The sequence below is a fragment of the Cygnus atratus genome, chromosome 2 (genome assembly GCF_013377495.2).
Source record: "Cygnus atratus isolate AKBS03 ecotype Queensland, Australia chromosome 2, CAtr_DNAZoo_HiC_assembly, whole genome shotgun sequence".
Taxonomy (NCBI): domain Eukaryota; kingdom Metazoa; phylum Chordata; class Aves; order Anseriformes; family Anatidae; genus Cygnus; species Cygnus atratus.
The window spans coordinates 31,300,213-31,326,222 of NC_066363.1; the positions used below are offsets into that span (position 1 = coordinate 31,300,213).

At 38.4% G+C, this 26,010-nt stretch overlaps 1 protein-coding gene across 1 annotated transcript; it reads right to left on the bottom strand.

Moving 5' to 3' along the window:
* Positions 1–958: 958 nt before the first annotated feature.
* Positions 959–25,918, bottom strand: ANKMY2 (ankyrin repeat and MYND domain containing 2). Its single transcript, XM_035562474.2, has 10 exons — positions 25,772–25,918; positions 23,483–23,547; positions 15,799–15,937; positions 13,532–13,630; positions 11,266–11,426; positions 10,198–10,412; positions 9,557–9,692; positions 6,513–6,641; positions 5,940–6,081; positions 959–4,333 (listed from the first exon to the last, which is right to left on the bottom strand). Exons 1-10 carry the CDS (start codon positions 25,836–25,838, stop codon positions 4,110–4,112), a joined length of 1,377 nt encoding a protein of 458 aa, XP_035418367.1. The 5' UTR covers positions 25,839–25,918; the 3' UTR covers positions 959–4,109.
* Between the last annotated feature and the right edge of the window lie 92 nt (positions 25,919–26,010).

Consider the following 26,010-nt stretch of genomic DNA (forward strand, 5'->3'; position numbering starts at 1 on the left):
AGACTGTGATTATCTCTCTCCAAGTCGTCCTTTCTCCGGAGTTGAACAAGCTCCTCCAGCTCTCAGATCACCACGGTGGCACACTCGCTGGAACCTCTCTTGTTTTTTAATGTCTCTCTTGAACCAGGTTGACCAAAACTGGACACAGTATTCCAGGTGTGGCCTAACAAGTGCCAAGTCAGGTGGAATAATTACACCCTCGATCTGCTGACTATACTTTTGTCTTTACCTTCAGTGCTGCCAGGGCATACTGCTGGCTCAGGGGCAGCTTGCTGCCCGCCAGGACTTCCAGGTGCTTTTCAACAGACCCAGACAAATCCCAGCCTGTACTGCTGCTTGATATTATTCCATCCCAGATACAGGACTTCGTCTTTTGTTAAACCTTGTAATTCATTTCACCTTTTTGATGTTAGATTCCTTCCTTTTTGATTTCAGCTTCCTTATTTTTCTTGCTTAAAGCTGTATGCATTTTGTAAATGCCCTTAAATCATCCTCATCTCTGTGGTTTTAAAAGGTATATCAACACCTTGGTAGGTTTCAAGAACATTTAATTTCTCAAATAGAATAAGTTTACAGAGAAGCTAGATCAAACAATCCCTAGATTTTCTGGGTCTTTTGAACTCTTACAGCTGGCTGTGCTCATGGAGGTAGACTGCAATGTAATAATTTCATAGCAGCAATTTCACAATCCCAAAATCTGTAGATTCACATCAGATTTCACATGTCATAATAGACATGGAAAAGGCTGAATTTAACATTTTCTCTGAAAGCAGACTGCACCCCACATGGAAATGGGAGTTCAGGTAGTAAGCAATGTCACTTCAGGGTAAATTTCATTGATTTCAAATTTTTGGATCAAATCAGAGGCACAATATTTCTGGCCTGCAATATTTCTTTTGTCCCTGTCTTCTTTTGCTTAAAGAAAAATCAAAGAGAAATAAAGACATTTCAAAGTTTTCTGCTTAGAAAATGCTAGAATGCAAAACATGAAGAAGTTTATTATAGAATCTTTTTTTTTAACAACTAACTTGAAGCTTTCCCCAAAGAATATAGTTTGAAAACAACAACAACAACAGAAAAACATTTCACATGTGTTAATCTTAAAGGATTTTAACTGTACTTCTTGTAATCTTCTTGAGCACACAGATGGGCTCAGAGAAGATGACTGAGTTACTTTATACTTATATGGTCTTTGATAGTGAGAAGTCCTACAAAACCTCTAGAGTTTTGGCCCTCTCACTGTTGCACACAAATGTCCCAGGAATACACAGAGTAAACAAACAAACAAAATTCAACAGCGTGTTGTGGCATCCAGAAGCCCTTCATTGTAGTATTTGCTGCCTGTTCACATTTGTAGTTTGTAAGTGTTGGATGCTGTCAAACAAACCACAAGTCAGTAGAATCACCGACTATCAAATCCACCTTACTCACTAGGCAGTGCTTTCCATTATACTCCTCCATTGAGCTTTATCGAAAGGTCTGTGTTTTACAGCCATTAGGGAAAAGGCACGTTCGCTACTTATGTACGAAGTACTCAAATTAAAAAGGTAATTTCAAATTTTGCTGAAAATTTCCCTTCGTTAGATGAAGAAAATCCTTGAATATCTAACTGCATCAGTAATCTAAAGTGATTGGAACGTGCAATTTTAGTTCACTAGAAGATATACTTAGTTTCAGAAGCTTGTTTTAATGTTCCTAATTCAATCAGATTTCCCAGAAGGCAATGGCAAGAGTAAATATTAAAAAAAAAAATAGCCTTGAAGTGAATTAGGAAGCAAGTACTGTGGTTCAGCAGGCTGTAGACATGCACAGCTGCTATGTCCTTATATCTAGCACACAGCTGGAAAAGCAGAAGGGAGGACGTCATGTTTCCTAGAAAGCAAAGTCAGTGGAGGGGAAAAAAAGTAATGTGACTCATATACCCCTGAAGATGCAAGAGCTATCTGTTGGCTTTGCACTCCACAGCTGTCTTGTCACTTAAAACCTTGCTTAACGAATCAGTAAATTGTATGTGAATTTTCATTCTACATTAAGCTCTGTATCAGTAACGTCACGCGAGATGTTTCCTCCAATTCATGATTGTAACAGGGCTTCTCATTATCCCAAGTGTATGCAGAACTTATCATCATTTCCCAACAGAAAAGCTGTCACCAGCTCAAGCTGAGAAAGGCTGAAGTGGCTCTCTTCTGAGGACACCAGGGCCTTAATTTGTATTGCATTTGTTCTGAGATTCACTGCAAAGAGAAGGAAGCGTGGCATCCTCTGCTCATAACAATTCTGAAGCCTTCTGAAGTTAGAATGAGAAAAACGCATCTACATAATCTCCGCCAGGTAGCCTGTACTTTACATTTATTTCCAATTTCCAGGCTTTCTCTGTTGCTCGGACTTTTCTTTATCAAGAAAGGCGTTGGCTGGCGGAACAAAAGCAGGATTTGTGCTGTGGATTTTATGACACTTCTAAGATCCTGAATCATTTGCTCTGAATGAATGGCATTACAAGTGTTAAAGAGAAATATATCCCTGTGAGCCCCAACAGCTGAGTATAGAATTGGGAATGAGGAGCACTTCTGCATGTGGTGACAGTTATTGTGACTCCCTGTCTAAGTTTCAGACTCTTGGCCCCAGCTGTCCTAAAATTAAACTTGCACACCTGAGCTACAGGAAGCCCACACATCTCCAATGAGAACATCACAGTATGTCACAGTATGCCCCGGCAGCCCTCACAGATGCAGAAGACAGAATTGCCACTCGGCTCCCAGCTTTTGAAAACCTTCCCTTTATTCTTCACATTTTATTCATTTAATCAGTGAAATTAAAACACTCTTGGATCATACAAAAGATACAGTCCCTGCATTTATGTATCCTCACTCTTACAAGTTGAAGAATAATAAACAAAAACTTTCAATATATTAAATAGTAAAAAATTAATAGCATTTTTCCTCTGTACGGAGGGTGGTCCTTATTCTTCTACGTTGAAGGATATTGCCATGTTCAAAACATCAGTTATTCATCCAACAATTGTAGGATATCAAACTCTACCATCCTTCTTATGCAGCAAGTAGTGTTTTAGGTTGTGCTATTCCCTTTAATTTCATAGGAAACAGCAGCTAATCTGAGTGAAAACAGCAAAGTTAAGGGATGCTATTTTCAAGATATGCCATTTAGTTGAAAGCCTAAGTGAAATCACAATTGTATCAATGAATACATGAACTTTCCCATTTAATTCATTCTGACCAGGTTTAGCATGTGCAATATTAAACATCTTTTATGTTTATAAAATAATTCATGAACATCCCGGTGTGCTCTAAGGCATCTTCACCTGAAAGCTGGGATTTAGGAACTATTATTTGTGAGAGTCAAAATATTTAAAATCCTTCTGGTCTTCCCTTCATTAGGCTTTGATAAACTTGGACTATATTTGAGCAAATAAATAATGAAGTCAATTCTCTTGAAACACACATTTCACAGTAAGTTTGAGATATCTGAAACAGCAGTTATCATTTAATAAAGTTGCCACAAAATAGACACTATTGTTGTGCACTCACTAGTCAAAAATATTTACAATAATGTCATGAAAAGTTGAGAATTCAGATGAGTATCTTTAGAAACTTAACTGATACTGAATTCTTTCAAATAAAGCTTCCTAAAGCGGTGTAAAAAAGCAATTTAAAGTTGGCTTCCCAATGTTTTAACTGCAGTTCTGTGTTCTTGCAGAAAAAAAATATTTGAATTACCAATAAAGTAGATTTCATGTTCTGAAAACAAGAATAATCCAAAACATGTTTTTTTATTTAAACTAAGTGGCTGATTGACCACAGATACTCATAGATTTTACTATGGTTACTGTTGGTACACATACAGATGGATCTATGCCACTAGTTTTTAATCATAATTTTTTGTTATTATTATTTTCATTCTACAACAGATCCTAAAGACAAACTAGCCAGTATTCCATCTCAGCGTGAACAGAGATATGCGTTCATGGGGAGTCTTGCATAGGCCATTCTGTAAGAACTCAGACATGGTCAGCAAAAAAAAAAAATCTGACCCTTGGGGTACAGGGACTTCGCCAGAATGCTTAGTCCCTTCCTTCCCTTCCTACTCTCCTCTTATTCCTCAGAATCTTGCATTTTTTGAACATCAACAACAGCTAAGCTAGTCTCACTTTCCAGCGGACTGTCAGGATTCAGGGCTAGTGCCTCGGACTCTTTGGCAAGTTCGGCTTCTTCTGTTCGGTCAGTAGCGTGATTTGGATCCACTTCTTTGGTAGCATCTGGACCAGGAGCTGACTGTTCTTCATCTGTGGTACTAGACTCTCCTAGTTGCACTTCATCTAGACAAAAGAGAAAAGCCATCATCAGTAGACACAGAACTCATCTGCTAGCAAACCATTTTTATTCCAGACGAATAAATGCTAGGAACCTTTGCATTAAAGAAGTGATTAATTTAACCAAGATTCATCAAAAAAGATGTAAGACATGAGAGTTCTGCCTAAGTCACTATAAGATTATTCTGAAACTAACTCTACACAAAGCTCTCATTAATTTCTCTACATTAATCTACAATTGCCCCAGTTCCTTTTCATACATAGAGGAGCAGAGGAAGACTGGTGTTATTTTTAACTTTTAATTTAAACATGCTTTACTGACGCTACAGTTTGCTTTTCAAAGAATGGCTGCAGGATGATTAAACATAGAATACAGGTGTTCTGTAAAAAAAAAAAAAAAGGTATTTATGTGATTGTGTAGGAAGCTTTTTTTGCACGTAACAGACTGAAGAAATTCCTGCTAATGAACAGTTGACCACAATGAACTCCAGCTGAAATGAATCATCCCAAATTTTATAACCTGACTGCATGGAAAGGAGTCAGCTAGTAAAACTTTAATTTTTAAGCATTTTTTTTCAGAGAAAAAACACTTAAATAACTTGATGCCCTGATTCTGCTAAGTGGGGGATCACATGCTAACAATTATGAAAAGAAAGAGGGGAAAGCCTAGTTCGGGGCCCTTCAGAAGGCATCTTCAGAAGTAATTTCCCTTGGTTTCTTATTCTGTTATGACTGATAACCAGTTGAAAACACTGTCCTCACAAGCCACAACACTGCCAAAACATACCATGGTCCCATTGGGCTATGGAGCTAACAACTTCCTTAGTCTATGCTTCAGCCTGTGCTTTCTTAACACTCACCCTTGTGCAGTAGACACTACTAAACTCTTGTATTTACTTGTAGTTACAGCTGTGGATTTTTTTCTTTTTATCTTTTTTGCTGTTATATAGGATTTGTAAGGGGTTTTGTAAGGGGTATTAGTAGCTTTCTGAACTGAAACTACTGTTGATATGAAGACATTTGATACACCACCATCACAAGGGGACTTGAAGCTAGGATGAGTTCACTGTCTTGTGAAAAACAGATAATCTGGTAAGGTCTGTAGTGTGTTAACCATGTGTCTAAAAATTAGCTTAAATTAGATAAAATTAATTAATTAGTTTAAAATTAGTTAAAATTAAAATGTAGGTACTGCAGTATTAACGTTATAAAAAAAAGTTAGCCTCCCCTTTTAGAACGGGAGGGAGAGGAGCCATCTACCAAGATCCTGTCTCTGAGGAGCTTGTCCTAATACCTCCAACGAAAAGCAGAGTGTCATGAAACTTCTTCATTATTTTAAAATTTGGATTTTGAAATAGTGGAGTGTAATTCAGAATGCCTCAGTTGTAGAAACCTGTGTAACTCTAGCACCAAAACCCAGGTATTAGAAAGTACACAGCATTTGTAAACTGAAGGACTTGAATTCCAACAAATGCATGTTTATGTTGTTACATTACAACAAAGACATTTCTTTTAACTTCAGCTGTTACAGATTTTTAAGACCTGTTACTGTTGTTCCTTATGGTACAGTTCATGTTGCATTAGTTTCAGCAAGCAAACCATAGATCCTAACCTTTCTTTTGCTTTTTTTCTTGTTTCCTTTTTTCTTTGGCAGCTTCTAGTTCTTGTTTCTCGTGAATTTCCTTCAGGGTCTTGCAGACTTTTCTGTGGGTAAACCAGTGTATTTTCTGGCAGTTCTGGTCACAGTACAGCACCTGAAAGTTATCAGATCTATCAATTCATCTTCCTGTATTATAAAAATACACAAAAACCTTACATTTTTTAGTGCCTCAAGTAAAATCTTTCTATGTATAGTACTTAAAGGTATATTTTTAAGCAATTTGTAAGGTCATAAAGCAATTCTAACCTATATAAAACTCTAGAAGAATAGTTTGTATTGCTTAACTCTGAACAGAAATTTTATTCTTTCTTAATCCTTAAACATATACACTTGGAAATCCAAGAACTCCTACTTGGAATTGCAGCCATCTCTCCTAGAAGTAGATGACTTGTACATTTGCAGTGCAGGCGTACATGTGATTGATTCCTCATAAGCTTACGTGGTAAATAGTCAAACATTCAAAATCCTCATCACCTCAACGGCACTAACTTGTGTGATACCTTATAACTACTTATGGATTCTTACCATTTTACATACTGAACATCTTTTGTCTGCTCCCTTTTCCCCACAAGTTGTACAGAATTCAGCATCCACAAAACCCACTTGGCCAGTAATAGCTTGTGTAAGTACAGAAAATGCTGTAGGATCAGAACCCTGAAAGTCAAGAAGGGGTAATGAGAACAAAACAAATTGTAAAACACAGGAAATACCACAGTTATCCTGTAGGTTTCAGTTTAAAAAAAAAAAAAAAAAAAAAAAAGGAACCACCAACGTGAAGAGGGGCAACAGAAGAGAAAAACAAAACAAAGTAATTCAAGTTTCCAAGTGGCCAGCTTAGTCTCACAGAAGATGCTGTAGCAGCAAGAATGCAAAACAAAATCATAAAACTTCAAGTAACATGAACAGTTTAGCATGTATACAGCTACATCCATTTTTGTATGTCAAGTTAACTTAGACCTTAGCTTCTGTGGAAGGGAAGATAAAAATTACCATTTCTTTTATTCTGCAAAAAGGAGCCAGATTTGAAGGTAACTAGCTCTCAGCTTTTTAGCACATGCTTACATTTTGAAGAATCGATGGCTGCACAGAATGCTCCCTTATCCTGTGCCCTTGTTTTGAATCAATACCCGAAGCATGGTGCAATGAAACTAAAATTTGAAGGCAAAGGTAACAGGACTTTTTAATAACTGCATATTGTGGGACTATTCAAGAAGCTCATTATAAAGAATGAGATTTACCCCCCCCTTCCTTAACTGATGAATACTGATAATTATAAAAGCTATTTTGGAGGGAAGTGTTATTTATGCAGGGCAAATATTTGGATAATGTAGAAGGCACTACCTAACACATAAGCAGTCATTAAGTATGTGAGTAGTCCTAAATAACACTGTTAGTTTCACGTAGAACAGACAAATTTAAATGTAACAAATATATAGAATACAAAGCACCTGTGTTAGCCTGTATATTCAAACAACTGCTATTTTTCTGTGCAGACAAGGTAGATAATTTGAAGTGTAAATATTCCCCACTGATGCTGCTGCATTTGGAAAATAGTTTCCTTTCTCTTCAGAGAAGAGAGTAAGCTTTACTTTTAATGCTCTGTATCATCCTTGAAGATTCATTAATTGCATAAGGTTCCTAAATTAGAAGGCTAGACCTCCAAATGAAGCACTCAGTCACATTAAAACATGGAGACAAAGTTCAGAAGCTTTAAAATACGATTTTTGTACCCGTTGAGGTTCACAAATATATTACTACTAACGGACAGCTTTGCTTTCTTCATTTCCACCTGAAATAACTCCTGAAACGTGCTCCATGTACATCTATTCCTGTACTACTTCAACTATTTTACTTTTGTGCCATCTGTTCTTTGTGCCATTCTTCTATGGGAATATCACATAGCTTTTGTTGTTGTATCATGGATGCCCCTGTAACGTATCTGTTGGATGAATTAATGAACTGTTATTAACTATAATTAACAAATATTACTATATTTATTCTTAATACTATTAAAGAACTCAGTGGTCTTTTCACAGGCACCCACTTGTAGATCCCATGCAGCAGGTTTTTGCAAATTGGCCTCTGTGCTGGCACGCAGGCATTTTTTGTAAAAATGTGTTTTATTTGGCACTGATGTACTGTTGTGCTCAGTGTACTCGGACTACAGACTGAACGGTCAGAACTTGGAATTTTCAAAACAATTATTTGCTTATTATTATTTATATATTATTTATTATTATTTGGAGTATCTTTCCCATGCAATACAAGCAGTAAGACTGAGTATATTTTACTGGTAACCATAAACCAAGTTATTTTGGGCAATGATGTAAACAGAGGAAAAAAACGTCAAGTTGCTCCAGCTCTGTGTAAATCCTTAAATAGTTGGACCATCATGGAATATGCAGGGCCCTAACTACTAGACCAGCCCAAATCCAAGTAATTGCCAAAGGTCGAGGGCTTCCAGGAAATTAAAAATTTATAGCATCTTCTCCTTTCCAGTTCTGTAAAATGGACAAAAAGACAGTGTAACAAAGCAGATGTCTTTAAAGGGAGAAGGCAGTAAAGACTGCAAGCTCTTCTAAGAAAAGAGACAGGAAGGAATATGTTTACTCTAAGGCAGCTCTTAATGCATCATGAAGGCTTACGTTTTCATACTGTGTTTATTTTTCTGGCTTAGGCAAACAGTAGGGATCGCATTAAACCTCAGGACACTTTCATTCACTGGAGCCACTTAGGATAGAGGCTATTTTTAATTCCCTCGGCGTAATCCAAGTATGTCACAAAACTGTGCCATTTCCCCACTGTTAGTGTTTGTAACATCCAGCTCGCAGACACCAGAGAGAACATAGGTTTTTAAAAAAGAATAACAACTTTTGTGTAAGATTTATTATGAACTAACGAGAAGTACTATAATGAAGTGTGTTAGCAAAGACGTATGAGGAAAGCTGAAGTTAGATATTTTACTTGTAATTATGATTTCCTAATTCAGATGCACATTGTACTGTGCATATGGCATCATCTTGTCTCTCCCTGTGATACAGGGAGCTTCACAGAATGATTTTCCCTTTTCTGCCATCATATATTATCAAATTCTCACATTCACTGGAAATAATGAATGTATTAAGCATAGGAAATGATTCAATCTGGAAGTCCATTTAGACCCTGGGAAGAAGAAAAAAAAAGTTTCATCTCTATCTGAATCTACAATTTGTAAAACCACATTGGAAAAGAAAAACTGGATGGACATCCCAGAGTAGGAAAAGAAAGCTCTGCCACAGAAACAAACTGTTTCAATTTCCTTTAAAAGCTGAGGCATTTAAGCATTCAGTATTGGCACAGGGAAGAAAACAAAACAAAACAAACAAAAAAACTACTAGGTTGAAATATTTTACAGTACTCTCTTGCAATATGTAAAATGAATTTCCAGTTTACCAGAGAACTCAGGGACATACAAAAACTTTGCTTAGCATAAAACACTGAAGAAGGTAAGAAAAAGAAAGATGGCTTAGTTTAAACTGAATTTACTATTGAAGTTATTAGAAGATATTTTCTTGATAGAAAAAACTTACTAGTTCGACAGGAGCAATACTTCTCACAAGCTGCTGGAGCAATGTAGCTTCACAGTAAGGAAACTTTCGGATACTTTCTCGAATTAGCTTCTCTTGATATAAAGGGAAACCATCTTTATCTCTCCCCTTCAAGAGACTAAATTTTTTAAAACCAAAGTCAAATAAGAAATCATACAGTTCAAGAACAAACACAGTATGCGGTACTCTGTCTTCATTCCATCCTATTCCATATCTCAATTAATAGAGAAGAATTATAATTCAAAATAATTCTGAAACTGAACTCTGAAGTGTTTACAATGCAAATGAAATTACTTGTATTCTAATGCACGAGTGTTATGAAATACAAAACTCAGTGTATGCTCTAAAAGCAGTAATTAATAATTCAGCCACCCAGTGAAAAATAATCAGCTACAGACGGACTAGTATCTACGTGAGAGTGAAGTAGCAAAATGCTTTGTTGGGGTTAAAACAAACAGTGAAGAATGCACTGGGATCATTTCAAAATTGATTTGTCAGAGGCTTTACCTAAACTAACCCAACTATTATTACTAACCCAACCCTATTATTACAGTTGTCTTTTTCTGATATCTGTAACCCTAGCTCATATGCATACCTTCAGACCTTTGTGTAGAAACACTTACCTTTTGATGAATCCATCTAGTTTATCGTCTCGTTCTTTTAGGAACGTAACACATTTCTGGAAGATGCAACTGATGTAGTGCATTTTCATAGCAAGTACTTCATTCATATCTTTCTGCTTCATACATTTCTCACAAATTAGATCCAGAACCCTGTAACATTTCTGCAGTGCTTCTACTTCGGCCAACAGAGGGTTCTCTTTTACTAGCAACACAATCTATGAGAAAGATTGAAGATGATGTAATCCAGTTCAGAGATAGTATTTCTATAAACTTATTCATTAGCATTAAAGGTTAGATAGGGAGTTTCTAATATTCCTGTACTTGCATCTTATGCTCTCTTCCCCTTCTTCTGTCAGTGTCATTATTTACTATTATTTAGTATACTGTAATACACGGTTCCCATACAAGAAGCTTTCAAAATTAATACTGGTATTAAAAAAAAAAGTAAGAAACAGAGCTACTTGAAGAATTACAGCTATTTTAAAAGAAGCACTTACAGAAACTACTACACAATGTCCTAAAATGTATTTCCTTTTGAACACCTAAAATAAACTGGACCTGTACAGTTTAAGTGGTTTCATGGAACACATAAACCTCACATAAACTTTATTTTCAGCAAATATACTAGCAAGTAAAAATAAATATCTCTTGCATATACGTTCAGAAACAGCAGCAAATGTTACTATGGTTAACCAATGATTAAGGTAGGAAGATACATATTGAGACAAGCACTGACAGAATAATGAGAATTGTTTTATGTTTTCACTTTGAGTAAGGCTAGGAAAAAATAAATCCAGAAAAGAAATAATTTTTTGTTTTGTTAAAAATATGAATCTCTCCACTTAAAGGTATTAGTTCAAGGTTCTAACTTATCTGAACACTCAAATAGCTTCAGTTTTTGAGTCATGTCTAGACATTAGGCCTGATTCTTTCTCATTTTCAGAAGCATCTGAGTTAGTATATAATGCTTTTGATTTCAGCTGGATTCATGGAAGAGCTGAATGCTTTTTGACATAAAAAAAACAGTTCCCATGCCAACGAACACATACAATCCACATGTTACTTCACCTTAACAGGATGCATGTTAGTAGTAGTAATAATTTTATGGAGAGGCCCAGCCAACTTTACTGGCAGTTTTGGTTCTTTATCTAAGCCTTGTGGTTTAGTATAGTAGTCCAGCCTTTCACGTGGAAAAAAGTTGTTGATGATGGTCACACAATCATGCTGACCTAAAAGCACACAAGAAAAAAAATCACCAACAAAATGTAATCATAACTAAAAAACACCAAAACACCCTGAAACCTAATACGAGCAACACAGATGAGGATTATCCACAAAAGAGCTAAGCTTGATATGCTTTACACTGGTAACAGGCAGGTCTTGTTTCTCCTCTTTAGAGCATGATTTACTGACTTCAAGAAGAAAATGACTTCATGAAATTTCATTTCAAGAACTCCATCCCCTTCATGCATCCTTGCTCCCTGTTAGGCCAAAACTGAAAGAATAGGTATTTCTCCCCAGTTGTTTATTATGTTCAGAATCAAGCCATAAAGACGGTATTTTGACTCTGATGTGCAACTATACTAGTAGCGTCATATCGGTGTTAAAATTTCTTAAGAGAAGTTCTCTCCATGTTGCATTTTCAAAAATTAATGATATTTGCATTTAAACTTCTTACAAGTTCTCAGATCCCAAACACACAGTGGTGTATTAATCTAAATAACAGAACATGCTTAGTATTTACCAAAAAAAAAAAGGGGGGGACTGTGATGAAAGGAAGAGCATGAGAGAAGTTGCGCCCCCTCCTTGTTTTCTCCATCTGACAAAATGATGGATTACTGGGCTGAAGCGAAAGTAACGTTTAGCTTCTCTAGTTCAGGGCCACATTCTTTAAATTGACTGATTTATCTTGGCATTAACCCAATTTATCATCAGCGGAAGACATGGCCAATCAAATTCCAGCATTTAAAACCCTCCGCTGTTTTTGAAGAGACTATTCAAAGCTAATAGAGCAAAGGGTAAGACAATGACAGGAGAAGAAGCATCCTCACTTCCCACACAAAGACAGATGAATTGATTGGACAGAGAATAAAAAAGAAGTGATTCCACTGTTCAGACTTGTGCAGCGTAGCATATCTCAGTACATTTGAAAATATTTACTCTGGTGATATGATGATTTTAAACAAGAATTTTCCAAAATTATGTTGAAGATGCCATTAATCATTCACTAATAGCACAATTCAACATCCCATTCCAAAACACTCTCCAAATCCTAAGTGTAATTAATAGGAGTGGACTTCTTCAGCATGTTATGTGGATAGTTAAGGATTTGCTGCTTGAAACTCAAGTGAGTAATATCAATCTTTTCCTCTTTAAAAGAAGAGGAAATATGATTGAAATTGAAACTGCACTAACTCACTATTAAAGGAAGTAAATCTAAATGGCAAGGTAGGATTTTGAATCCAGAACAACTAATGGACTTGCAGGAAAGTTCTCAGACATTTAAAGAAGATGAAAAGGCTGCATTAAAATGAAAATAGACCCCCCATTTTTGGTTGCTGGGGGTGGGGCCATCTGGACAGCAATAGCAAATTCATGAAAAATACACTTTTTTTCCGGTATTTTATCACAAATCTTTGCTGGAAATAAAGAAAAAGAGTGCTATATTTGGGTTGTATTTGGGAATGTTAATCCAGGAATCTTCTGATCACTGCTGAGGTGGGTAAAGAAGCAAAAAGGGTTTAGAAAAAAGAAAAAGGTTGCACGTTTTACCCAGGATTACCTAGCACTCTAATGACAAATCTTTTCTTATTCTAGTCAAGTTTAGGTCAGTAAGTACTGACCTATCTCAGAACAGGTCCTGAGAGTTCCCCCTCTCACACATGCAGAGGGAGAAGGGCAGGAGATCACTACCCACTGCAGTACAGCATGCTGTTGCCAAAGCCCAGATGAGAGCTCCTGGTTTGTAGTGCTGTGTTTTTCCTTCCTACAGAGGAAGCTTCAGTTACACACTTCATACTGCAAGAGCACATACGTGCACTTCAGAGACCTCAAATATTACAGGCTTCCTCTTACTATCTGTAAAATAACAACATTGCATAAATTTGCACGCTTGGAGAACAGCAACATCTATTCTTACAGATATCATCACTTGTGCATTTAAGAAACGAACATGGAAATAAAACACAAATGGACTCTCTTACAGGATGAAATGTGAAGAAAAAGAACTGTCATTTCAGAACAGGTTATTAAACAATGTTTCACCAATAAAAAGCATCAAAACCTAACGTTTTACTTTAGGGATTTAGGAAATGATATTACACCTTAACCTTACCCACAAAAGCAGCCATCTGAGCTGCTGTCCTTCCCACAGAGTTGACAACATCAGTCTCTGCTCCAGCCTCTAACATCATCCAGGTGATTTCTTTGTTTCCTGAATTTCGGAGAAGATATGGGGAATTAGAGAGAATAAACCAGAACTTGTAATTCTTCATATTATAGAAGAACAAGGAGCGAACTTCTTATTAAAACCTAATATGATTAACAGTGAGGAAAAATAATAATATTAAGAACATTACTTTAAGAGTGAGCTAAGAGAAACACGGGGCTGCCTCCTTATTTACGGTCCCAAAGCGTTAAATCAAAGAGAAAACTAAATTCATGCAGGCTAATATCCTGCCCTTCGTAATGTACATTAAGTTTCCCGGGGAGCTGATGGGAGTCATATGCCTCTAACTATCCTAGCGCTTGGTCCCCCTGGATAGCAGTACAGAAGCAAATTCTACTAATCCGGTTTGGCAGTTCAACTACAACGCTTGCTATTCTAAGAATAAAAAACAAACTCAGTACTATTATGTAGCAGGAGCATTGAGAAGAGAACAGATTGTTCCTTTCTCCACAGTGGGAACTGGGTGTTCAGACTGGGCTAAATACCAAACAAACTGAAGCTAAAATTTGATGGGAAGATTATATGACTTAATTGGTGCCCTTCAGAGGCTACTAAGGGCACTCGTCACTACTTGTGCCGGTTCCGTTTTCAAAGGTACTCTTTATTGGTTTTTGTGTGCATGCTGATTGGAAAAAAATATATTAAAAAAGAAGGGGGTGGTAGGTAGAATTTAAGGTTTCTGATTTAAAAACAAAGGCAATGCATCAGTAGTACTCGTGTACCTTTTGCACTCACAAATAACAGACCTTAAAGTCAACACTCAGAAGCATTCAAACCCAGATGGCAGGTTAAAATCACAGCTGGGAGAAAATGGTAAAACAGCAATTTCCATAAAGATGCAGGCATTTTAAAAGCCTCTGACAGTTTGTTCTTATCTATTTGCTGCAGCTCAGGTATTGCTCAGTGCCATAAAATGCTGAAATTTCCCAAATCTTTTTATGAAAGCCTTAGCAGAAAAGCAGTTTGATAAGCCAGTTAAGAGTTCATGTACACACATGCCTTTTTAAAAAAATGTATAAAGAAAGAAAGCAGAATTTAAACTACCTGATACGAAATCTTACATCTTCCCAAAACAGAAAGTTATAGGGAAGTAAGTGTCCTAATAAAATAACTTAGCATTCCCAAATCTAATCCTTTCCCTAGGAGGAACAATGTCTTTATGCGATGCCTTTTCCTCACTCAAGAATATAATTGTTCCTTTCATCAGGGAAAAAGAAGAGCAAGAGGAAAGTTGCAAAGCACTACACACACACACGCACATATATATAAAAGAGGAGAACAAAAATAATGTAAGGAGAAACATTTTTAAAACTTACTAAATAAATTTGTAAAAGCCCACAACACAGTTGCAAAAATAATGTAGCAGAGGCAAAATTTGAAAGATATTGGATCGATGCGACAAGCTTCAAATATTACTACAAGCTAGTGATACGAAGTCCTAAAAAGTATGGTGCAGCATCATTTTCAGTGTAACAGTATGATTAAACAGAACGAATCCCACTGCAAAAGAAAACTGTCACTTGAGAAAACTCCCCTTCTACTCAGCCGTGGTGAGGCCACATAGAGAGTACTATGTCCAGTTCTGGGCTCCCCTGTACAACAAAGACATGAAGCTCCTGGAGAGAGTCCAGGGAAAGGCTACTAAAATGATTAAGAGACTGAAGCATTTCTCATAGGAAAAAAGGCTGTGGGAGCTGGACCTGTTCAGCCTGGAGCACAGAAGACTCAGGGGGAATCTGATCAATGTGTGTGAGTTTCTGATGCGAAGGTGTCAAGAGGATCAAGCCAGACTCTTTTCAGTGACAAGAGGCAATGGGCACAAAGTGAAATGCGGGAATTCCAGCTGAACATAAGGAAAAACTGCTTTACTGCGAGGGCGCCAGAGCACTGGCACAGGTCACCCAGAGAAGCTGTGAAGTCTCCTTCCTTAGAGATACTCAAAAGCTGCCTGGATGCGATCCTGTACAATGTGCTCTAGAGAACCCTGCCTGGGTGGGGGGGGGTTGGACTAGATGATCTCCAGAGGTCCCTGCCAATTGCAACCATTCCGTGCTAGAAAGGTGTCAACACTTTCCTTTAGATTATTAATTTATGGCAAACTGTACATGTCAATGCCATAAAAAATCAGCGAGATAAATTTAGTCAGAAGTTACCTGAAAGCCCAGCGAACATCAAGGCAGTGTACCCATGCTCGTGCTCATTGCAGTTAACATCAGCTCCGTGGCGCAAGAGCAGCCTGCACATGTCCACTTTCCCTTTGTAGGCTGCATGCATTAGAGGGGTCATGCCATGCTGAAAAGAGGAAGAAGCATACGAGAATTAGTTGCATCTCTGTCTTCATGCCACAATTTTCACTCGTTCACGCATGTTCAGTGTACCTGCCAAAGCCTCGTGTAGTATTTAAGGTAGGAAGAACAAAAAAGCTCACAAAATCTTGATGAAAAAACGTGGTTACTAACATGCAGTATATTTTCTATTTTCCATGGTGTCAGTGTTTTCTGCTGTGCTATATATCTGAAAACAGACCAGTCTTGAAAAAAAGAAAAACATTTTCCACAAATGAGTCATTAACACTAATGTCTTATACAGAAGACCAAAGACAACTAATGCTCATCATAGCAGGAAAAGCTTGTTTTTAGAAAATTTGTCAGGTTCCTCAAGTTGTTATTTCTCCCTTGCATTATATGCTAAGTAACAAGAAAATTAGAAATAGGCTCTTACTGCAAAAAAGATTTGCAGTTTCTGAAACTCATCTTGTTTAGTCACACTTACTGATAATTTTACTGTCCTCCTCTCTCCCATTTATCCATCCTTTTGGTATTGTGTTTGTGATCTCACTCCAGACAGAGCTCTAAGTGCCTCTGTAAAGCTATCCAGCTCTAACCAGATGGTAACAACCATACATTCTCAAACCTTGCCTTTTGATAAACTGCACCAGTGCGAAAGAGGCTTACCTTCAGCAAGGGAGGCTCTCAGAGACGCACTGCTGTAATTACAAACGCGAACCTGGGCAAGCCCTAGGGGCAATTTTCAGAACCGTGGTGAACTGTTAATACACGCTTTCTCCCTCTCAAAGGGCGGGGAGAAGCACAGTTATTTCTGAGCAAATTGCATGACATTCAGTTCTGAGATTTTGATACATTTTTTCCAATATACTGTTCATTTTCACTTAACATCGTCAGGATTCGAGTTATCAGCCAAGACACAGTAATTGCCTGAAAACATTCTCCAGCACTGAGTACATGGCAATGTGATTTAGTCTGTCCCAAGTAGAAATTCAAATAGCATTTTCTTCCCTTTTTTGCAGGTTAGGGATATGTGCATGAATACACTCATGTAGAACATCACTGCAGCTCTATAAATACAGGGTAATGTGATCTTCTGAAATAATCTACTTGTCAGTTTGAGCCTTAATATATTTTTTGCTTCCATTTATAATACAAAACCTAAAGTTACATTTATCGGTATCATTTAAAAAAATAATCCTAAAGGTGAAAGAAATTGGGCAAGTTAAAATTATAACATTTTTCAAGTATAATTTCATTACTCCCTATCCTAACTGAAAACATTGAAAAATAATTTCTTGATGCGCTATACTTTAGCAACCTGATATACTTTTACACATTGCAATATAACCTGCTATTAAAGAAACAGAAGATCTGAAGAGAAGTTCATGAAATGAGTTTGTGACTGTTTTTGCTAGGTTTCATTTGTGGTCCTGTAAAAGAAAGGCATTCCTTCCTACTATACATAACGCATTACATAGACAGTAATTTTTAGAGGCCAGTCCCAGTTTGAAGTCATATTGTAGAAACTCCTCCTTTAGTAGCACAGGAAAGTATCTCTGTAACGTGATGCAACTTCAGGAAGATTTTTGATTGGAGAAAGAACTTTAAGAAAACAACGACCTTAATTTTGGTTATATATAGAATGAGGCGTTTCAATTTAAAAATCTGTCTGAAGATCGTAGGACAAAGGAAAGGTATTTTCTTTTGTACTCCCCTCCTTCTGGGAAACTTCCAGGAAAGCCTTCGATTAAATTTTGAAAGCATCAAGCTGTGGTGTGGATCAGAAAACATACCAAGAAAAAACATGTGGAGAGATGTTATAAAACTGGATTTAAAGTCACACTAACATCAGCCTTCTACATTCACAGCAAACTAAAAAGGGACAGGATAAACACAAGCTCATCTGGAAAAGCTTGGTATCTTCTATTACGCTCCTATGCAGAAGCTGAAGTGGCTGCAAATGTGATTCACAGGTTGAATATCTAAGATTGGTCCAGAAACAGTCTGTTTTCTGACATGACATTTGGTTTGTCAATGCACCATACTTAAAAGACTAAGCTGGCAGACAGTTTATTAAGCATAGAGATGAAAGGAATTACTTTATTCTTCCATAATGGAACACAGGACGAAGCAGCAGTTTTCTAGCAGCTACTATGAAACCTTCTGTCCAAAAATCCATTCTTCTAAACTCATTCCCTTGGGGAAAAAAAGTGAATCTTCCCCAGTTTTGTTTGCTTTGTAGGGATGCCACACGGATTCTAAGGAGGAAAATTATCATCTGTCTTCTGCAGGGCTGTAGGCATTCCCTGTATGCCTGACTCTACCATGAGGATCGAGTTTGCAGAGCCTCTAGAAATTGCTTGGCATCTCCCTGACCCAGTTCTTCAGCTAACCCACCACCAAGGACTCCCAGACAAACAGGGGCTGTGCCTTATGCCACACCAGCCCAGCTCTGTTGCACACTGCCACACCCAGTTCCCAATGCTGAAAACATAGCAGAAGTAGATGAGGAACAAGATGAGATTTCAAGAGCTATTGCTGCCATGTTGGCAGAAATGAAGAAAAAAATACACACCATGTGTTCAGTAGGCTGAATCGCCTCAGAAGGGAAGAAAAGGACATAGTGGGAGGCAGGAGGGGCAGGTGAGCAGCAGAACCAGGGAAGGCTTGGACTCCACTGCTAGAAGTCAGGGCAGAAGAAAGCAGATCAGTATTTCTCTTCTGCACCTGGGAGCTTCTACATCAAGGTGTGCTTCCACAGGATGAACAAAGCCAAGTTTATAAAGATCATAAACTGTAAAAACAACCTTCTGTCTTCGAGGAACTGTAGAGTAAGTTTTCAACAATGCTCTTTCTCAACCTTCATTAACTGGAGGAACTGGGGGAAAAGAGGAAATGCCAGGGAGCAGGAAGTGGGATAAACCAAAAGAAAAAAAGAATACACATATACCAGTGACCTGAATTTGGCAGAAAAGCTGACAAGCTTATGTGGCCAAACACTCCTGCTGAGTATGTAAGAACACAACACAGGCATACTTAAGTCATTGTTTTGTGGGTAACACTAATGATTTATTATCACAAACTGAAGCAGCCACATGACCTGTGTATTTCAAGAGGAAAAAGGAATCAAAGTAGTACTAACACTCCCAGTGTTTTACACCTCTCACGCTCACTTCATTTGTCTTACACCACAGCCATGAAAACTTGGCTACAATGTGGCACACGTGGGCTGGATCACACCAGAACAGTTCCCTCCGCAGGTTCTCAGGCAAACCACAGCAATGCACATGGGAAAACTAGCCACCTAGCTAGAGTTCAAGGTGATTTACACTAAAAAAAAAAAAAACAACCTTGGCCAAAAATTTGCTGTACACACCTATATGCTTCCACTGCTAAAGAAACCACCTCTCCCCTTCCCAGTTCATTTTGCATTGAGGAAGCCTCCCCTACATTACCATGGACAAAGTGTGCTATTTTATTCTTTAGATTCAGACAACCCAGTTCATTCAGGAAATCACAATTTAAACGCACTGGCTGAAGGTTTGGCTTTTATTTGAGACAATATCTGGGAAGTTACTAGAAAGGAGACGAATGACACAGGAAGAACAGGTGCCACAAGGAACACATAGATACTACTGAGGAATGTCTTCAAAATCAACTCCTTAAAATAAAAAAAGAAAAGCATTATTAAAGTTAGAACAACTTACTAGGACTAGTTCAGCCAAATATTTGGATCTGAATTGTAAAAATGCATCTAACTTAAAAGAAATGGTACTGAATGCTGCTAGTCTAGTGTCCTGTTTTTGGCAGGTAGGTAGGTACATGACTGGAATCTTCACTGGACGAAAGCATTCAGAAACTCCAGCCTTAAAGCTTTTGAATAAGATTGCCCTTACCTACTTAAAGTTGCTGCAAGAAAGTAATTAATATATATATTAATAAAAAAGTTGTCTAGAGTTAAGTAGGGACTAATTCTAATATGAAACACTCTTCAGCGAGTACAGATCTCGTCACACTCCTCCTCCTTTATAGTCAGTCATCCTGCTGAGCTGTTGTCTTCATGTAGGTAATACATTAAATTTGACTGATGATTTGTTTAACTGTAGTGATGAAAAATTACATTCTACATCAATGTCCTGAACTGAAGTCAGGGAATTCTTAAAAATGTTGAATTTTCTTTGGTTTGTGGATTTTGAAGTACTACACAGAAATATCAAAAGACACACATGCACTAATAGGCAGGCTGCTGCTGTAATTTCAAAAAATTTTTAAATTCTGTAATTAGCAAATAGATGGGGACTGTTTCTGAAAGACATATTTTATATTACAGAATGAACAGCTGAATTACCAAACTAGAAAAAAAATAATGCTACCAATGCCAAGTGAAAGTTCTATATGTGATAAGATTATGAACCTGGAAATTATTTTAAATAGGGAAAAATTGTGAAGTCTTTTAAGGTTAAACCTTTCTGCTTAATCTGCATAAATCAATTATCAGGAAAATATGGTATTGTAGTATTACAGTGCTCCTTCATAACCTTAACTACCAACATGACTGGAGGTAACTTCCATATCTAGAAGCCCAATCTGCTTCTTCTAGATTGTATTTCTGTAGTTATCTTAGTCCCACTCGGCAAATCGATGGAGTTAAAGTCAGCAAATTGCCAACATGAAATCAGCAATGTTTACAAGCTCTGTACTTCTAGGGGAAAGAAGACTCCTGAACATTTTCTTCCACACTGCGTTTCTAAATTAGCAACCTCTCCACCTAAAAATAGGATAAGAATGAATAAGCAGTGTGTATTTAAGTTAAGTATAATTGTGGGTGGGTTTTATTGTTGTTTTGTGGGTTGTTGGTTGTTTTTTTTTTTTTTGCACCTGTTTCCATTGCCTTTTTGTTTATTATCTGAGTATAAATGCCTCTTAGATTTAAGCTGACAGAATCAAACAGCTAAAAACTTAAACTTATGGATGAAGAGCTATGTATGTCTTTGTTTTCATAGGGAAAATATTTAGGCTTACTTAATGTCCTTTCCTGCAACTACCTAAATCCACAAAAAAAAAAGTAATAAAACAACAACAAAAATGATTTGGTGAGAAAGAACACTGGGGAAAAAAACAGGGCTGTATCTGCTGGATACCTGCACCAATCTGGAAGATCTATAAGGCACCTGCAAAGCTAATTTGAATAAAGGGGTCCTGTGCTACTTCTAAGTGACCTACTGCTTCCAGTGCAGTACTGCAGATAGGAGGAGGTAAAGGATGAGCAAGTCTTGGACACATGAGCAGTAGAAGCAGATAGTTTTAAAAAACTAGACTCTAAGCCTATCTAATTTTTAAATATCTGTAACAACCACAGAAGCAATGCTGCAATACTGTATCCAGCTTATGCCTACACTCTTGAAGGAAGAAGCTGAAACAACTGGAAAGGATTTGGAAAAGAGCCATGAGTATAGCTCAATTACTAGAAAAAAATAACTTTAGGTATAATAGTTAAAAGTTGATGTACTTGCAAGGTACTACAAAGCAACTTCATCCTGTCTAAAGATACATAGAGAAAAGATTGCTGATTGTCGTTAGATTTTAACCTAGAGGAAAGTGGACCTAAGCAGTTAGAACGTAAGGCTAGAAACATTCAAAACAGAAATTAATGGGACATTGTCTTATGTATTGATATTTTAAGTCAGGAAGAGCAATATGTAACAGCCTTCTACTAGATGTGGATTCTCCAGCACACAAAATTATTCAACTGTGATTGTATATTTGCTGTACCACAAATAGAATAGAGAATTGCATTAAAACCATGCTCATTCCGTTGACTCTCTCATGTTGAAAAAAACAAACAACTTTAAGAAAAGGAAATTGATTCTTAGTTCCCTCCCCTTTCAGTCTCTAAGCCTTTGATTTTGTTAGCGTTCTGTTTTCTCATTTCTTAAATTAATAGAATTTAATAAAATAAGTAACAGTAGTAATAAAAGTGAATTTCAAAATAAACAGCTAAGGCAGTTGAGGAAAAAAAGAGACCTGATGCATTCAAAGCAGTCTCCAGTTCTGGCAGCCTTGGATAACACACAAAGGTAATGTTTAATTGTTGTTTCATACACTATTTATGTACAAATATTAGAATAACACATTAGAATTTTTCTATTATGAAATATTTTGCCTCTCAAAGTTGACATGAGATGACCACTGGATTAAAAATTTTAAATCTGAACCCTTTTCGGTTCAACATGCATCACTACGTACCACTCTTGGGAGAGGGGAGGATGCCAGAAGTCCATCACATGAACTATTTAAATATACCCAAAGCACATATGGCTCAGTCAGATGTGAACACTAGACAAGTATTGTTAATAGTGTTTCTTCTCTAACAATAGCTTAAGGCATAACTCACCTATGCTGTCTATTAATAAACCATATCCTCTCAGCAGTAATGTTGCACTAATACTGCATCACGGGTACAGTCATTTCAGGTCCCCCAGTACAACAAAGACATGGACAAACTGCAGCAAGTTAAGCAGGGTAAGACTGAGACATGGTGGGAGCTCTCAGCCTGGGGGCTGGAGCATTTGTGCAGTGAAGAGAGGCTGAGGGAACTGCGTTTCATCAGCCAGAGGATAGACGGCTTTGTGGGGACCCAGAAGCAGCCTGCGGGTGCCTACAGGGAAGTTCCTGAGAAGACAGAGCCCGACTCTGCGGTTACGGTGGTGGGAGGGCAAGAGACAACAAGCTTAAGTTCTGAGGTCCTTTCTAGCCTGAACTTCCTAGTGATCCTATGACCTGATGAAACTGGGAAAAACACAAATTGATACAAAGTACCTAATCAAGAACATATACAAGCCACTGGCTATTTAAATTAACAAATTACACATTGATCTAACATGCATACTGGGCAATTACAGTTTTGCTTCCATGTTACACTTTAACACTGTATGCTTTTGTAAAGAGAAACATTGTAAAGAGAAAACGAAGAGGAAATAAACATGAACCTCATACAAGAGTCTTTTCTCCAACAACTTCCTCCCATCTTCATGTAACACAAAGAACTGCATCTTCTACATGGCTATCGCATCTGTCTCCACAAAAGACAGCATTTTCCACTTTTGACCTAGCTGCTCACTCTCTCTCTCTGTTTATGGTTCTGCAAAAGGTGAGGCCTAAGGGGTGAAAAATGGGGACAGGTATTCTTTGTTCACGCTGCCTGCTGCTAGATAAACAGATGGACTGCAGTTTGGTGGAGGTGACAAGAAGCCAGGGAGCATCCCCACATATCCTGCTGCAGTGTTCAACTTACCTTGCAGACACCAAAGTTCGTTCAGGAATACGAGAGGAAATACAAACCGTGTACTACCTTATATAACATTAAACTTCCTTAAAGAAACTAAGAGCTCTTCAAAGGTTCCTTATTCAGCTGCAGGCTGGACACTTCTTCAAAAGAATTCTGATTTCCAAGAGTCTGTACAGAAATGTTATTTAACACCAAGCAGGCCTTTGGACCTAGTATTTTCATTGCTTAACCCAGTATAATGCTTGTACAGTTGTGTCGTACCTCATCCAAGCAATTGACACGGACATTCTTGCTGCCCAGTAGCCTTCCAGCCTCTTCGGTGTTTCCTTTAATTAAAAAAGAGACACAGAGAGAAAAGGGGATGAGAAAAAGGAATGAAGAATTAAGGGGAAAAAGAGCACAACTGATTAGAATAAATATCTTTGCAGATTAACTATCAATAAGTCAACCATACCTAGCAAAGAAGCACAGGAATGAACTGCCTTCTGCTCTAGAAGCTAAAAGCCAAGAAGTCACAACACCAAAGAGCAGACTGAGAGCATGCAGCATAAGTAAGCATTCATTTTTTCTGAAGTATCTGATCTACACACACACACGAGCATGACACTAATATGTCTCTTCATGAACTGCATCAGAACAACTCTGAATGAGTAAAATTATATTGAGTATTTTAACACATTCTGTACTTCTAGAGCACCATATGTGTATAAGAGCTACCTAGATTCTCACAGAAGGAAGTTTGCTACAGGAATCTCCTCAGTTAGGCCACAGATGTAAGAATCTCATTTAAAGCCCACTGACATAACTGAAGGGACCTTTGATGCAACTTCATTCAAAGAAATTGAAACAAAAGAACATCGACTCTCAATTCATAGAATTTAATTTATTGCCAATTAACAGAAAGTTCTGATCACCAATTCAATCACAAGCAAAGCTCTTTTAAAAGTGTCCTGCTTAAATAACGATAAACATTATAGTCCCTCATTTAACGAGGGGCTTCACATTTTTCTTCATGTATCACAAAGAGGTACTCTTTCAGCAATTTTCCAGCAAAACAGCTTTTGCAATTTCAGTTTGGGCTCATGTTGTTGCCCCCCAAAAGATTACAAACACCAGAAATGATTTTCTTTCATGAAGTTTTGGTACGGTATGTATACGGGAAACATACACTTTCCTTGTATCTGGAAATTAATTGTGTCAGGGAAAAGGGCCAATAACCTGGGTCATCTCACGCAGCTGATAATAACGCTGTAAATACAATGACCAATGGTCAGGGCACCGTCAACTAGCCTGCTCACCCAAATAATTTTTTTCTAAACGCACAAGAAGCTTCTTAGGACCTGGTGCAGTTTTCAGAACGTCTCAGCAAAACAACAAAGTGTTAGAAACAGCAAATCCTCAAGGCATGACTGTCAAAGTAAACTTTAATGCAAGAAAAGCAAAGAAAAATTGCATTTACGAGTTCAGAGTTCTGTATGACAAATCACCGAAGGATTTCCAAACAAGGCACTAAACTTTGGCAGAAGTCAAACTTTCAGAGTTGGCTAGCTCTCAGAAGTTGGAGCCAAGCTGCTCATAACGCTGTGTGATAGGAGGACAAGAGGCAACAGGCAGAATTTGAAGGAAAGAGAGGATCATACCAGATGTAACAAAACCCAACATTTTCACTATGGACCCAGTAAGGCACCTGAAGAGGTTGCCCAGAGAGGCTTTGCAGTCTCCATCCTTGAAGGTTTTCAAGGCCTGATCAGACAAAGCCCTGAGCAACCTCGTTAGGCCTCACAGCTGACCTGTTTTGAGCAGGAGGCTGGACTAGAGACCTCCTGAGGGCCCTTCCAACCAGGATTACCCTGTAATTCTAATTATAAGCATAAGGTAAATTAGAGGCATTTCCAAGAGTAAGGTCTGAACCTGCTTAAAGCGAGCCAGACCGACTCTGAGGCACAGCAAGTTCATCACTGACTGTCCCATGTTTATGTCTGACACAGAAACGGGTGAATATAATTGAGAGTGAAACCCCAAAACTATAAATAACATTTCCTATTGGTTAAAACTCTCTCAAAACCACATAGAGAAGTGCATGGAGCACATCAGGTGGATTTCGTTCACCTCCAACTAACAAACACCACTCACAGCTTTCAACATACAGGTCAGAAAGTATTTAGGCAGGGCTGCGAGGATCACTATGCAGCACCATGAAATCCAGCAAGAAGCACAGAAATCCCCCAACCAACACACACGTAACGCGACGCGGGGTAGTTGACCTCCTACACAAAACACAAGGTAACACGTCAGGAATGCCAGGCGCTGGGGGAAGCCCGAGCCCTGTTAGTTGAGGAGCGCCGTGCCTGCAAGGACACCCTGCTGCGGCGGCGGCACACGGGGAGCGACGTGACAGGCTCGGGGCCCGGATTATCCCCAGCAAAACCTCCCTGTCAGGTAAATGGCAGCGCAAATCCCCTCAGCAGCGCTGGGCCTCCCGCCGGGAAGGGAAGGGAAGGAGGGGTGCAGGCAGCCCCTTCCCCATGGGAGGGAGCGACCGCGGCCCACCTGTGGCGATGACCCGCAGCAGTTCCTTCTCCTCGGGGCTCAGCTCGCCCCGCCGGGGGGGCGCCATGGCGGCCACTCGCCTCCCTCAGGGCAGCGCCGCGCTCGGGGCCCAGCCCGGCCCCCCCGCCCCGCTCGTGATGGCGGCTCCACCCCGCTGGCGGCCGGGCGGGACGCAACACTGCTCTCGCCGTCTGGGGGGGGGGGGGGGGGACTGGCAGCGGCTTTCACCAGCCCTGCCC

Bases quoted from the DNA above. Each gene is read 5' to 3' on its own strand.
- ANKMY2 (XM_035562474.2), bottom strand. From the start codon at position 25,838: ATGGCGCCCCCCCGGCGGGGCGAGCTGAGCCCCGAGGAGAAGGAACTG. The intron at 10,413-11,265 runs GTGAAGTAACAT...TCTTTCTCATAG, and splicing joins CTAACATGCATCCTGTTAAG to ATTGTGTTGCTAGTAAAAGA. The intron at 9,693-10,197 runs GTAAGTGTTTCT...TAAAAAATTTAG, and splicing joins CTAGATGGATTCATCAAAAG to TCTCTTGAAGGGGAGAGATA.